The 15484-nt window shown below is 45.8% G+C and overlaps 2 protein-coding genes across 3 annotated transcripts in view; one reads left to right on the top strand and one right to left on the bottom strand.

The window, feature by feature from the left end:
• Positions 1 to 669: 669 nt before the first annotated feature.
• On the top strand, positions 670 to 3916 carry LOC8039438 (next to BRCA1 gene 1 protein). Its single transcript, XM_002413397.5, has one exon. It carries the CDS (start codon positions 716 to 718, stop codon positions 3167 to 3169), a length of 2454 nt encoding a protein of 817 aa, XP_002413442.4. The 5' UTR covers positions 670 to 715; the 3' UTR covers positions 3170 to 3916.
• A 4209-nt stretch (positions 3917 to 8125) lies between these two features.
• Positions 8126 to 15484, bottom strand: part of LOC8039435 (cullin-1) — a 66220-nt gene continuing 58861 nt past the window's right edge. For both annotated transcript variants that reach the window (XM_029994976.4, XM_042290182.1), the window contains exons 19-20: positions 14898 to 15011; positions 8126 to 9320 (exon numbers count right to left, since the gene is read on the bottom strand). In XM_029994976.4, the coding sequence (XP_029850836.1) occupies positions 9240 to 9320; positions 14898 to 15011 (195 nt within the window). In that variant the 3' untranslated portion in view covers positions 8126 to 9239. The remainder of the gene's footprint in view (positions 9321 to 14897; positions 15012 to 15484) is intronic.

Here is a 15484-nt window from a genome sequence, read left to right as displayed (position 1 = left end):
GACCAAAAAATGAGCGCCGGAATTTCGTTGTAGTATCCCTTTAAAACCGGGTTTGTCTACGAATTGGACGCAAGTGTGTGTACGGGCCCAGTCGTCTGCGATCGTGCTCGGCGTTGACTTTGGCTAAGATTTTGCTCTTATTTTTTTTTTTTTTTTACAGGAAGAGGACGACGCCTTGAAATTTCGCATAGTAAAACTGACCTGTTCAACTTCCATAGCCACCAAAAACACGGATCGATAAAAAAAAAAAAAAAAAAAAAAAAACGGACACAAGAACAAGTCTTAAACACAGCTTCTAGTTTATTTAAACAACGAACGTGGTTACTATGGTAGTTCTTCACCAGCTTATCTGTGTTTTTACCCTTTCTTTGACCTGTTCAATGCAAATTCAATGAAAGTCTGAGCTTTCTATGCGCCGGCGCCGATGTTTCCGCCCTGTTTTACCGCCAGATTCGTTTGTGCGACTTTAGTCTCTTTCACTCATCTTTGACGGCATATTTTGCAGTCGAGAGTGTACAACCTGAAAATAGAACAAAAAGAAAGAAGAATATTTATGTAGCGGTTATAAAAGAAACTTCCGTTATATTACGCTTTAACATAAAAACAAAACCGAAACTTCAGTGAAACGAAAGAACAGAGATTTCCGTTGGCAACAACAGCGGCGTCCCCGTGATCATGACGTCACGGGGCAGAAGTCCAGCAAGAAGGCGAGAAAATGCGCATATCAGCTGCCTGCGTTGAGGACGAAAATTATGTAAACATGAGCCCTATTCGCTTCGCCGTCGAATTCGTGCCACGGCCCGTGCGGTTCCAGCTCGCGTTCAACCGAGACAGCAGCTGGAACGAGGTGCAGACCGTCTTATTGGATCGCGTCGGACTGTTGCCGTCGGACTCGACCGTCCGCATCACGTATGCCGACGATGAGGACGAGAAGGTACAACTTTCCTCCGAGCCCGAAATGCAGGAAGCCCTTCGGGTTGCCGAGAAGAAGGGAAATGTTCTACAGATTCAGATGGTCGACGTTACAGATGAATCAGAGGCCAGCGCCCGCGACTCCGGACCGCTGCTTCGGGGATCCTACCGCGAGAAGGAGTCTGGCGAGTTTGTTTTCGTCGACGACGACAACAATGATGGTGGTGATTGTCCCACGTCCGGGTTGGAAGCCGCCGCCGCTGCGCCTGAGGTGGACGCTACGAGCGATCCGCGGCGTCGAGACAACGCCACAACACCACCGCCGCCCTGGTTCGTCGACTTCGTGCGCACGCTAAGGAACGAGCTCAAGGATGAGGTAACCGCCGAGGTTTTCAAGCGTCTAGACGAGCGCAAGGTCGACAAGTGGACGACGGCGGCGGTGGCCGACAGCTTTCAAGACGTCGCTACCTGCGGGAACTGCCTGTGTCAGATCCAGGGAGCGCGCTACCGATGCTGGGTCTGTCCGAATTACGAGCTGTGCGAGGTATGCGAATCGCTGCCGAGCGTGCACGACAACTCGCACATGATGCTCAAGATCCGTAGGTCGGCCGGGGCGGCGCAGCCGGGCAGTCGGCGCAAGCGCTGCAACGGGACCACATTCCGCCCGATGCGCTCGCCGAACCGGCTCTCCACCATGCGCGACATCAAGCAGGAGATGAAGATGCAAAAGCTGATGAAGAAGCTCGAGAAGTACAACCTGCGCGACGCCAACCTCTACCGGCCGCCGACGGCGGGCGTCGAGAACTACTTGAACGCCGACCTGTATGACTCGGAGTTCGTGTGTGACGACACCATCCCTGACTGGACCCACGTGCAGCCGGGCACCCGCTTCACAAAGCGCTGGAAGGTCCGCAACTCTGGGACCCAAGCCTGGGACCGCAGCATCCTCCTCAAGTACTGCTGGGGCACCCTGGGACTGATGCCCAACGACACGGACATCGAGGCGCCCCCGCTGCACCCCAACGCCGAGGGCACCCTCGAGGTGCAGTTCACGGCGCCCCACGAGCCGGGACACTACCAAACCCACTGGAGAATGTACAGCCCGCAGGGCTACTTCGGGCACCGTCTTTGGTGCAACGTAGTCGTGGACCCGGCCCTGACCCTGGAACCCAGGCAAAAGCACATGGCAAGCCTCAAGGTTGTCCCTGGTCCAGACGACGACTTCGTCCCAGAGCAGACAACCCTCAAGACAGAAGATCTGGCAGCCGAGTTGAAGGCCAAGATTGTGTCGCAAACGGCAACGCCCTTCAACACGCCGGTCGGCATGACTCCCCGCAAGTCCCCGGAGTCAGAGGACGAAGGGAGCGAACCGGAAGAGAGTGGATCCAAGATGTCTATTTTGGACATGCCTATCCACCACGACACTGAGGAATCTGCCAGTGTACTCAGCCTTAGCAGTCTCGACACTGAGGGGGACTTTGAGGTGGTGCCACTGCCTTCCTGCTTCAACCTGAACATACCATTCAACCTGCCCGAGTCCACTGCGGACGCTGAAAGCGACTTGGTCCATTCCTCTGTCGCAACGGCTCTCGGGAGTGCCTCGCCTTCCTGCGAAGTCCTCGACCAGGTGCCCAGATGCGGCGACCGGTTGTGGAAAGAAAAGGCACTCGACTCGACTGCTGGACATTCCGTGTGCCCCAGCAGGTTCCAGGATCCAGTGGTCATCGATTCCGACTCGTCCAACTCTGAAGCATCTGTCTCAACGAGACCAGACGACAGCACGCTTCAGGTCGCAACCGAGGAACACCAAAGAAAGCCCACAGCCTCTGGAGAAGAGTCTGAAGACAAAGCAACCAGAAAGCCTGCCTTCTCGTCGAGAAAAATTTACAAGGTGGAGGGAGTCGGCGATGCTCTTCCGGAAGCCTTGGTCAACGGGGCTCTTAGTGCTGCCGCAACCGTCTACAATACTGCCAAGACTGTCTTCTCGGGAATTCAGCCAAGACAGGGAGTACCGATGGACCAGCGTCGGCTCAGTTCTTCAGATTGGTCGCCGCCAGCATCCCGCCTCTGTCCGCAAGAGAAACTGTTCGAGATGGGCTTTAGGAACCACCAACTCAACTCTGTGCTCCTGAAGAAGCACTCGGGAGACATCCAAAAGGTGATCGAAGAGCTGATCAGCGCCAACATCGACAGCTGGTCCTCCTCAAGCATGGAACGTCCACCCACTGCTCGGCCCTTTATGTGCTCCTTTGACTAAATTTCTTGCCCACTGTTTTAATCTTTTCCCCTGCTTGCTTGATAGTTTTACTTTCTTCTAGAAAAATGTATTTCTTTTATTATTTAGTAGCCTTTCTATGGCATGGAACAGTCCTCCAATTATAGAACTGTCAGTCATTTACACTCTTCACTTTGTTAAAGCGCCAGTTTGCTTTGGTCTGAAACATTGTGTGCCCTCTTTCTTTTCGTTGGAAACTAAGAGGCGATTGGAAAAGAGGTTCAGCTTGGAGAAAGTTATTATTTGTCATTGTTGATTTTATTGTAAGCTGTCCTCAATAGGGCTTCCTCCAGTTATCTATGGGGTGATGCTATTAGCATTTTATTTACATTCACTAAACAATTTCATTTTCGGAAAAAATATGTCACTGCTTTCCAGCTCCGTGTTAGCCCAGAGGTAGGTTAGACAAATCCCTTACACATAGTATTATAAAACATGTCTAAAACCTTTGACAAACCTTTTTTTTTTAGTGTTGTTGCAATGTAGAGTTTACATGCACATAATTCAGCATCTGTTGTACAAGGTGCTTTGGATATTTGCTGGAAGTTGTATCTCGGCATTTTAATGGCACATCACCTAGCACCCCTGCTTTTCACTGCTGCAATCTGTACGTCTAGACGTGCAATGCAGTTTGTTCCTAATTTCAGGTTAAGGTTATTTAACGTGCTAGATTTATTGCAGTGTTTATTTTCTTGTAATCTCTTCGGAAATAAAACATGAAAAACATCATTGCATGCTTCAACTGGTGCTGGCCATCATACGACCTGGGATTCCTGCCAAGAATCCTCTTAGTGTCCTGCTATACCAACCTGCCAAGGGTAGTGAAGGAGTGAAAGACATGGGGGGGGGGGGGGGGGCTTTTCACTTGTCTCCACTCACAAGATCAAACTTTCGAGAGAATCCCCCTCTCTACGAAGTTTGATCCTCCGAGTAGAAATAAATAAAAATGTTTAAGAGAAAAAAAAATGCTTGCAGATTTCTGTTGTTTATTTGCATGAGAGAGGGGGAAGTCTCCCGAAGTTGCAATAAATTGGGTAAACTTCCTAGTCAGTTCACAAATGATGGAAGTGTTGCACATTTAAAAAAATTTTCTAATAAGTTGTGAAAAATTCGGCAAATGGAAGCATTGTGTGCTCTAAGGTATGCGTGTGCAGGGCTTGCACATACTGTCACCGTACCATGCTGGTGGTACTCGTTCATGCTGAAGAAGCACTTGGCGGTGCAAAATACAGGCCCTCGAAGATATGAGCTCGGCAGCAAGGCCACCGCAATGGCCTCTGATGAGACATCAATGCAAGTCATGTATATGCATTGCACCATACTTTATGCCCAGTTCCTTAGCCAGCCCCAGACTCCCCCCCCCTTAACGCAAGTTATGGAAAGCCAAGCTTGTTCCAGCACTCTCGATTCCTGGCTATACCACCACAAGCTGTGAACATATTTTCACAAAAGTAAGGTTATTTTGGGTAGCCTCATCTTTCAGGGATGGGGTACGTATAGGTGGAGGGCGGTGGAAAAAAGCTCGCCTCAAAACCTTCAGATGCGGGGAGAAGCTCACTGGCCATTTGATGGCTACGGAGAAAACCTCCTCCGAATCTGAACCGAGAGTTTGCTCAGCTGAAAATGATTATTCTCCACTTGCATACACGTCGCGAGTAATGCAATAAAAAAACATTAAAAAATATATACCAAGTGGGCTGCAGGTTTAGCTCCAGGGCTTTTACATAACTAAGAAGGAACTTTCATAGAGTAGCCGGCACTGCAAACATAATTCAATATGGCAAAAGTCGTGCGAAAACAGACATAGAAGCAATACACTGGCAGTAACGGAGTGTCCTGCTTTGAATCATATGGCACCTGCTTAGGCGGTGTGTGTAGCTTTGGCTGCACTAATGATTAGATATTATATAATGACCAGTTCGCATAGGAAATGAATTCAAGGCGAGCTTTTCTCCAGGTGTGCCAAGAGGGGTGGGCTTTTTTTTGGACCTGCCAAAAAAAGGCTGAGGTTTTCCCGGGTAACCTTTCCTCTAGAATTCATAGATGTAGGCAGTGCATACGAAATAACTCCAAGACCAGTGGTGTTTCTCCGGTGTATTACTGGTCTGATCAACAGTGACATGCCCCAAAGATGGCCAGGAATTATATCCGAAACCTCATTCCCTGCACGACCTTGCGCTCTCATGCCTTGAGTACCTTTCCCACCGATGCCATCAAACCTGCAAGCTCTACCGACAAAGGTGCTTACCACGCTACTACAAGTGACATATTAGTTTATGATGCTTCCCTTCCTAAAGCCAAAAAGAAATTGCAGGACGTCTTATAGAACACTGCACACATTTTGTCTCATAATTCAAGGGTGCCTCATGAACATAAGATACAAAGTATGGTAGCCGTCCAGTCGGAGATCAAAGGTTGGCAGTGTCGGATGAATGGCTAAATTTTGTGCCTTCAGCAGTGGAAGACATAACCCATAAAAAAAAGAAAAACACTAACCTTGCACTCTACGCACTAGGAAACCAATGCATTCTACTGTCGGCGATGGGGTTAAGGATCCAATAGATGCTCAGTTTCATACTCAATTCTTAAACCATCCCCGATTATAATAACACCACCACCTGTGCAAACAAGCAGCAATTCAGATACGGCACCAAACCAGACAAATTGGCAGCAGGCTTGACGGTGCTCTCGATTGAAGCAGAGAAATTCTGCAGACCTGGCAAACCGTAACCAAACTAGCTACTACTTCTCCCCGTGGCGCGTGCACTGTGCCTGGTATAAAATCCTAAAACAACGTTGTTTCGGGCTCCAAACCCTAGCCTCGCTAGAAATTAAAGTGGGAAGGGGGTAGATTAATGTTGGCGGAATGAGCTTTTAAAGGTTAGAGACCAATATCTATCGTAGTGGCATCCGGGGGTTATCGTATCTTCCACGCGATTGTACTTGATCCCTCTCCACTGACAGACAATTTAACCAAGTACCAGTGCTGTAAAAGGGAACAAGGGAAGAGGTTGGTCAAACATTTCAAGACCTACGTTGGATTGGATGTGGGCAAAACTGTGCGCATTCGATCTTACTCAGCTTGATTCAGTTCTCATTGCTGCTACTGCCGTACAATGTTGAGCCCATTTGGTTCAAGCTATCAATGAAACAAATGCAAGTATATAGAAAAACTCTGTTCTGCAAAATATTGCGATACTAGCTAATTTGCCACAAAGCTTGACGAGGTGGCCCACTTTTCTTTAATATTCATGTTGCTTCAATTTGAAGTTAAGAAAAAAAGTGCCAGTTGTAGGCTATTGTGGTACAAGGTCAAAATGATAGCCTTTCCTTCATTCTGTTTGTTAAAGCAAAGGCCCTACTGATCCAGAGCAATACCGCCATTCAAAAGATCACTCTATATTGGCAAATAAGAAAACTTAGAAGAATCTGAAACTTTTAAGCCAAGTTCTTCACTGCACGTCTTTACAAAGCACATGCACCGCCGAGCCGCTTTTGTCAAAAGGATCATGAAACATTTTTTGATGGCATTCATCTAGGACAGCCTCAAGGACGTAGTCCAACATGATGTCTAGGAGAATCTTTAGGGCGATTTCTAGGACGACATTAAGGTCATCAGGTCCTTCGAAGAGGGTGCGAATGTGAAGGCGTGCAAGCTTAAATGGTCTACTGTGCATTACCCGGCCGAAAGTCCAAGAAATCAGAGGGGGAGGAAGGAGAGGGGGGGTAGCTAAAGAAAGCTATCACATTAAAATAGCTTGTACAAGGCTCACATCTCTTTCTACCTTTCCTCTCAACCAGAGGTCCCTTTCCTTTAACGAAACAAATGCCAAAAAAAAAATTTTTATCTTGGCAACGGACAATCCATTTCATCTGGCTGTCATAACCCTCAGGTTTTGCAAAACAAAAGAAAAGCTGCAGCCAATAGTCGCTTTGGCCTCTTAAACATCATGAAGAGGATCTGGTGCCAGTGTTGAGGCAATCGCACGCAGGAGAGAATAATCGTCCGGTTCTCGACTGCCAGCACTTGTATCGCGGCTCTCCTAAATTGCAGTGTCCAACCTCTCAAAAACAACTTCTGCAATTTAATTCAAGTTCAATCCATTCAGCTTTGAAGCTTTAGGAGTCCAAAAATAGGCACTTTTCTTGCCTCATCCAGAAACAGTTGAATGCCATGGGCAGGTATTGTGAGCAATCATCCCCCCCCCCCCCCCCCCCCCGAGGACCAACCCAGAAAGCACAATGCAAGCGGGCCACCTCCGGTTCTGTCAATCTGCTAGGGAGCACCACGACGCCAGGCTATCCAAGTTTCGAGCTTCTCGCGTCGACTGTCTTACAATGCCGCCATCACAGACTTTGGCAACACTCTCGAAATCCCAAGTCGACCGCCGTTCCGGCCAAGTCAGCATCAATGCGAGTCATCGAGGAAAGCGATGCCACCTAGCACGAAGCATTGAGCGCGCTTCCCAACAAATACGCTTGCCAAGTTCCAAGTAATGAAATCGAAACCTTTCGTTGCTCTGCTTTAGTTGGCGACAGGCTAAGGAGCTAGGAGATGCACTGCCGCGAGTGCGAGCTTTTTGCCTTCGATGACGCTTCGACGCATGGGCAATCAAAGCCAAAGACAAAAAATGCATGTTGACGTCCGAGAATCCGCAGAGTTCTTACCTTGTAGGACTATAGACGCTACGTCAAAGCCCTTTATACCTACCTCGTTCAGCAATCTCCAAAAAGACGTACGCATCGTGGGAGCGATGTGCCGGTGACCTCGGAGAACTTTGACACTGAACGCAAAAGGAACACTTCAGTCTGCTCGTTCCGTCGCAGAAAACCCAACTGGACATGTCCAGCGAGGTTTCGGCAAGTGGGGCGGAAGAGTGAAACACTCCCGACATCTTCAAGGTAGGCATCCGAGCAAAAACATTACACTTCACAAGCTTCGTAAAACAAGCAACTTTTTTTTTTTTTGTTTTGTTTATGGAACACCGCTTCTTGTTTACAGGAGTAAGGAAGGGAACGTCGAGATCCTTCCTCAGACACGTCGGCACCTCTGAAGCGCGCGAGCGGCAAGGAAGCAAGACGTCGCCTCGCTACTCCGCACGACGGCGATCAACCAAAAACTGGCAACGCGTACAGTGAACCTGGCTGCCTTAATCTGCCCCGTGCACATCATTTATTGCTCCTAAAGTTCCACAGTACCTAAGCCTCAAGTTGCTTACAACCCACGTCGATAAAAAAAAAAAAAAGAGAAGGTACTTCAACTGCGATCGAGATAGCACATTGCGCATCATACCCGGAATCAATTTCCCGCCAAAATGAAAAAGACTCGCGAGGTTGCTGGTGTTAAATTATTATTTAGCGCAGGATGGTTCGATGCGTCGCCGACATTCGGGTTGGCCCGCTTTACTTACAGTGCGAATAAAAAGAAATTACTAAAACAAAAAAATGAGGAAAAAAAAAGGTGCCAAGGAATTGGATGCGGCATGGGCATCAATGGCCATGGCATGAATGCATTTGCTTTTTCGCAGAGGTGTCGTGTGACACCGTCTTGCCTCGGCTTCCAGAGTCTATCCGCTAGGTTCGTAGGTCCCAACCGAGGTCCATCTGGGATGACGCTTGCTGGCACCAACACACACACACACAAACCTTCCTTCCTATTTTTCTTTGTTTCATTTTTTTGCCCCGCCTTCATCTCACGAAAGCTTCTACATTTATTTAGTGTGAGGCCCTTCTCCTCTCAGCCTCCCCCCCCTCCCCCCTTAAAAACAACCAAAGGAAAAAAAAAAAAAAAAAAAGAAACCAACAGTCAGTTTGTTTTTCTTCTTTAAACAGTTCGCAGAAAGAGAAAACCCCTCAGTCACACAGCAAACGTGATCCTCCGTTGCCTTCTGCTGCTCGAGGCACCGGAACCGCAGGGTTCGGAGTCGAGGTCGAAGTTTGGTCCAACGACGTTTGCACCCTGGGGGAGGGGAGGGGGCTTTCCTCCCTCTCGGTGCCTCTCTTGGGTCTTGCGCCCCAGGTGGCTTCTGGCCGGCTGCCGCTCCCTTGCCACTCAGGCGAGGTAGTTGTAGGTGTCCTTCTGGCCCTCCGCACGCTCCAGGTACTCCTTCTCTATTAAGATGTCTATGCATTTCTGCAAGCGGCGGGAAGGAGAAGGCACGATTGGAAACGGTAAAAGCAGACGCTGGGTGCTTCAGTCTTCACTGAAAAATTCTAAAAGGAGCTGGCAACACTGTGTTCTTGGAATTGAGTTTGAATAATGCAAGTATGCCAAATAATGCATTTATTTTGTTTTCCATCTTTTACAAAATGAAAAATTTTCTCACCGAAGAAACCCCCCAAAAAACGAATCCTGCAAAGTAAGCACATAGCCGAGTGCCCCAGTAAGTTTCACTCCTGAATAACCGCACAGCAGGTATGCAAGCACTTTAGTCATTAAACTGTAGTTTTGGAACAATAAAGAAAAAAAGGTCAAAACATAAAGCTGAGAAAAACACATTTGAAAGTTCATGTAGCGTTCATGGGCTTGCCATTTCACCTAAAATGATCTAGGGGCTAAGGACAGTGCTTCTTTTGCATAGTCTTTCCGTGCCTTGGCCACAGCTTCCCTTTCCTCGCTTGACATCATCAATGACTCAAGCACTTTACTAGTAAACGAGTTGCAGTACGCAATCGCAGTCACTTTAGGCACTGATGTAGTGAAAAAACTGTATGAATGCTTCTCATATTACAGTTCATTTAATTCATTTCCTGGATAAGGGGGGACACTACCCGAATAAAGAAATTTCTGCAAAAAAAAAGATGATTTTGGAAATTGCCATAGTTACATCCACCAACATCTAAAAAGTATTCCTAGAAAGTTTCATTTGTTTACACTGCATACCGTAAAATCCCGAGAGATGCCCCACTCCCGAAAAGTGGCCCACCCCTATGTTTTGCTTGATTTCATATATTTTTTTAAACACCGAAAGATAGCCCACTCCTAGTAATAGTGGTGCTGGGATCTATGATGGCCTCGGCGCGTAAATGCAGCTAGTTAGCTGCGGCGGGATACACCCGATCATTGATGGCTGGGAAGCAGTCATCTTTATTTCGTTGCCCCTCGTCACGATAACAAGCTTGGAAGGGAAGCATGACCTTCCAACTTTCAACTTTTCTTGATTGTACACTGAAAGTTAGCCCACCACATATTTTCAACCGATTTTTTCTTGATTTTTTCTTGATTTTAGGTGGGCTATCTCTCGGGGTTTTACGGAAGTCATTTTTTTTTTTTATAAATTATTCTCAGTCCATGATGCTAAAGAAAAGGCAGAGGTTCGAACATTTCAAATCTGTTTTTTTCCGTTCCACGTTTTGGCATAACTTTCACTTAATAAATCTATAGTTTCAGTGTGAAGCTATAGAGAGACTTAATACTTGTGGCCTATACATATACTGAAATCAGGGATGGGCAGTATTTCAAATACAAGTATTTGAAATACGTATTTCAAATACTTTGTGTATTTTGCATTTGTATTTAATTACAAATTGGGTAATGTATTTGACGTGTATTTAAATACTAAAACGTGGGTATTTCAAATACAATTGTGATTATATACAATTTTGTGGGCGAAAATACATCCCTCAAATTTATTGTCACTGTCCAGAGCAGGAAGAAAACTACGTTCTGCACCGAATGTAGTGTCTCTCAATCAAGCACAAGCGTTTAGTGACTTTGTGATTACGGTGCTAGTCCAGGGCAAGAATAGTGACAAAATCGACGTTCACAGGCTGACTGGCTAAATAAGTGCCTGTAACAACTTGTGATGCTTTCCAGCCTGATTTCATCCATATTTTTGCCTGGAACATTCCAAATGCGCGGGTCGTCCAGATTTTCGTAACTGGTGCGAGTTGCAACAATAAAAAATTATCTAGCTAGTGCTGCGCTTCTTGGTCTTCTCGGTTCTTTGTGGGTCTATACCAAAATGTAATCGACAAAAAAAGTTACTTGAAGCTCTGTACATTTTTCACGTATTACATCCAAGCTGATTACATTTTTTTTGTGATTATATTTCTATTACGTTACTAGAGCCTCGCTCACTAACTATCGAGTGCGCGATGCAAAATTAAAATGAGATACCCAGAAACCCGTTGCAGCTGCTCTGAAGTCACTAACGCAAATTTTGAGGAATGTATTTGGAAAAGTATTTGGAAGAGACTAAATACATTTGGTTGTATTTGTATCTTGTACTTAAATGCTTTTTTTGGAAATGTACTTAGATTTGTAATTAAATACATTTTTGACGAAGTATTTTGTATTTGTATTTCAATACATATTTGCATGTATTTTGCCCATCCCTGACTGAAATTTTATGAAGCTGGTTACTATGAACTTATATTTTGAATTTTCATGTTCTTTCATTATGAAGAATTGTAATTTGCAAAACTTAATAAATAAAAAGAAAAAATTATACATTTTTTTAGTGGGTTGAAAAAGCAAATAAAAACATTCCTTTTCTTAAAAAATTTCAGTATCTTTGCTTGTGCATGTTTTATTATCCTCAGACAAGTCTTGGGTAAGTTACTTTTAAAAAGTAATTCGTTACAGTTACTTTTAGAAAAAAAAGTACCGAAGTTACCGTTACAGTTACCGCAACAAAAGAGTAACTCGTTACAGTTACTTTTAAAAAGTAACGACGTTACTTTTCAGTTACTTTTCTGTAACACAAAAAATTATTAAAAGCTAGAAAACACCCCTCACTAAGTTTTATTGCATAAAATTAAGACGTACGCTTTTTACTTCATATTGAACTTAGCAGCAGTTGCTTCTCGAAATTCGTGTTTGAAAGTTTCCGCGCCCAAGTAGCGGTGCAAATCAAAATACGAAACCTCTGCAGTGCGGAGTAGTGGCGCTAATCAAAAGAAACATGTGCAGTGCGGAGTAGTGGCGCTAATCAAAATACAAAACATACGCAGCGCCCTCCGCCTGTATTCTTTCACGGTTGATTCACCAGATTAAAAAGCGTTTGCACAGAAAAATGAAAAAAAAAAAACACAACATAGATAGTGCTCAAGACATTAAGATGAAAGTGTTCAGTCACAAAGTACAAGCGCGTGCGTAAAGATAACTAGATGTTTTTTCATCAAATCTACACGTCGCTATATTCGGGTCGTGACTCGCGAGAAAGAACGTATTCACAAGTTTGTGCAAGGCCAACTTGACACTCGAAATGTCGGAACAGACGATTTGGAAAGTTCGAGGAATAGCTAAATTGTACTCGTTCAGTGATATATTATTCATAAAAAGCTGGAAAGTAACGACAAAAGTAACGTTGTTACTTTCATCGTTACCTCAGAAAAAAGTAATAGAACTACAGTTACAAGTTACATTTTTAAAACGTAACTCGTTACAGTTACAAGTTACCAGAAAAGTAATTAAGTTACAGTAACGCGTTACTAGTAACGCGTTACCACTTAAGACTGTCAGACACCCTATAATTAAGTATAAAAAAATCAAAACAATATATGCACGAAAAGTTTAAGAAAAACGCATCTAACCAACTCACGGCAGGCCGAGAAATCGGAAAGTTTTTCCTAACCTTGCCCATCTTTAAGTGGCTAAAACTTGCAAGAGCGGCACCGCCATCATAAAGAGCAAAATGAGCTATTGCCCGATACTGCTAGTGAAAAATTAGTATGTCAGAGCATGCGCACAAAAAATACTTTTTCGTTCCGTTGGGTGGCACTAAACAAAAACTATACATAAGCCACATTAAAACTGATGACCGTTTTGAAAGCAGCAAGCAGAACTACATATACCGTATCTTAAGTTTGATTGTCCACAGGCAAAAATTAAAAAAATACCGTATTTGCACGAATATAACGCGAGTTTTTTTTCGAAATTACGTGCTCCAAAACGCACCTCGCGTTATATTCGGAATCGAGTTCAGCCACGAGGCGCGCGAGTCTGGAGAAAGCCAGAGGAGAGTCATCCCTCCAGCTCAATGCAAAAGATCCAATGGAAAAAGAAGTGGGGGTGTGGAGGGGCATTTTCTAGCCATTGGGCCACGTGAAGGGGCGAATAGAAAACATAAAAAAGCATTTTTATCGCTTTTGTGTTTTTACAACGCGCGCGCGCCATGCGGGAATGCGGGCACCGGCCAATTCGAGCCAAGCCAAGCCAAGCCGGGCCAAGTCAAGTCAACACAAGCCAAGCCAAGACCACCGACCGCGTTTACGCAATCGTGCAACACGAGGCATTTGTTTACGAAGAGGGATTACAACAAGAAGTGCGATAGTGTATCGGGTTCAGCAGTCTTTTTTCTGCCTGCGCATTGTTTAGTTTCTGCTCCAGAGTGGTCTGGTGTTTGTGTGTTGGTGCTTCTGCTTCCACGCCTTGTTTGGATTGTGGGCTGCCGAGGAGCTCCCACGGAAGAAAAAAGAACTACCAGACAAGCAGGTGCCGTGCTGCTGCATACCTGCGTAGTCGCCAAGTGGATTGTAAACGGAAGGACCTGAGCAGTGAGGATGAGTGCAGTAAGAACATAAACTGATATTTCTTCTATTTCCATTGACTTTTCACTTCTGCTATGCCACCGAGTGCGAGAAATTGACGCGGCATCGGTTCGCGTTATAATAGTAATAATATTTTTTTTCTTTTGGGGGGCATCAAAAACTGCCCTCGCGTTATATTCGTGGTCGCGTTATATTCGTGCAAATACGGTATGCGTCTCCGCGTAGCATGTTCCCTTAGAAATGAATATTTTGTGAAATTTCTTTTTATAGCAACTGGCAGCAGGCATTCCAATACGCATTCCACCAGAAAAATATGTGGTTATCAACACCATTTCTCAATGACAGATTCGTTAAGCAGATTCTATGCCAAGCTATGCTTTACTTCATTCTGGGTGTATAGTATTGCATAAAATTGGTTCACAGGGCTGAAACGTTGCATGCCCTCCCTCTATATGGCTACAAACACCACCTGCAAATTTCACGCATATTGAGTGAGCGGTTAAAGAAATGAAAGCCGTTTACGACTTCCTATAACGGCGAATTAGGGTGCAGCTCTTGAGGAGGAGGAGGGAAGGGTACTGAGGGGAGGGTACACCCCTCCTCCTTACCTCGTCATCCTGCCTGCTACTCAAGGGGGTCACGTGACCTTGAGGGTGGGGGGGGTCACGTGATCTCGGCGACGTCACGGGGGTCACGTGACCTCACAATTATGCCGACGGCGACGCCGCTCAAGCCGGAAACGGGCGCCTAAAAGCTGCGCTCTAAAAGTTGACATTCCCAGGCAGTGTCCTTTCTTAAAGGTTCTATCCCACCAGAACATGAGAGGTAACCCACAAAGGCAGGCAAGACCAAAAGGGGTGCACAGACAAAAAGTAACCAAGAAAACACAGCAAGAGAATGAGCGAGATGATTTAGGACACTCTGCCATTAGCTCCCTAAGTAACCCTACATTTTGTCAAGAAAAGGTGGGTCACCTGGGGCCCTTTGCTACATGGCGAGACCAAGCGGAACCAGGGGACCGGGACAACGCTGTCTGCTGTGATCGGTCAGCGCCGTGCCGCTGACCAATCGCAGCACACACATTTGTCCCGGTCCCTTGGTCCCGCTTGGTCCCGTCGTGTAGCACAGGGCCCCTGGACAAGCCCGTCCCACCTCGACTCAACGTTGGGACACGGGCCTCGCAAATCGAGCCTGAGGTGGCTAAAAGACGCCTCACCTTTATTACAGGCACCCTTGGCTTGAACCTCGACGAGAGCTGATTTAGGACCTCGGCCAGCAGCTGTTGGTGCTTGAGCGACTTGCGCATTTTCATGATCCTCACTATGGCTGCCTGAAGGAGAAAAACAAGCAACCGTTTGCGGCGTCACTCCAGAAAGCACACCTTTGTTTGAAAGTGTCCGAGGGCATGGGAATACACTGCTCGCCTGAGAAAAAGAAAATACCACACCTCCCATTAATAACTAGGGTTCCGTGTTTTCGGATAAATCCGAACAAATCTGAACGACACTCACTGGTAAATTTTCCGTCGATTCGGATTTATCCGAAAAACTCCAAATTTCGAGCTCACAGCGGCAAAATAAACAGCAAAAAAGACGGCGGAGTTTTACAATTAAACTTTCTAAAAGCATAAGGTCAGTGGTCCTGAGGAGATTCCACTTTAGTTTCCTTTGAAACCTAGAACCCTGAAAAAAGGGGTTTGCCTTCTAGCATGTCGAAGTTCCTTCGGGACAACAAGTCATGGTACCCAAGCCTTATTTATATTTACTTCGAATTTTTTAAATTTTACGCCGGAAAATAAACTTA

Source organism: Ixodes scapularis, unplaced genomic scaffold (assembly GCF_016920785.2).
Source record: "Ixodes scapularis isolate PalLabHiFi unplaced genomic scaffold, ASM1692078v2 PGA_scaffold0__279_contigs__length_252992795, whole genome shotgun sequence".
Taxonomy (NCBI): domain Eukaryota; kingdom Metazoa; phylum Arthropoda; class Arachnida; order Ixodida; family Ixodidae; genus Ixodes; species Ixodes scapularis.
This window is presented reverse-complemented; position numbering and strand designations above follow the sequence as displayed.

Bases quoted from the DNA above. Each gene is read 5' to 3' on its own strand.
- LOC8039438 (XM_002413397.5), top strand. From the start codon at position 716: ATGCGCATATCAGCTGCCTGCGTTGAGGACGAAAATTATGTAAACATG.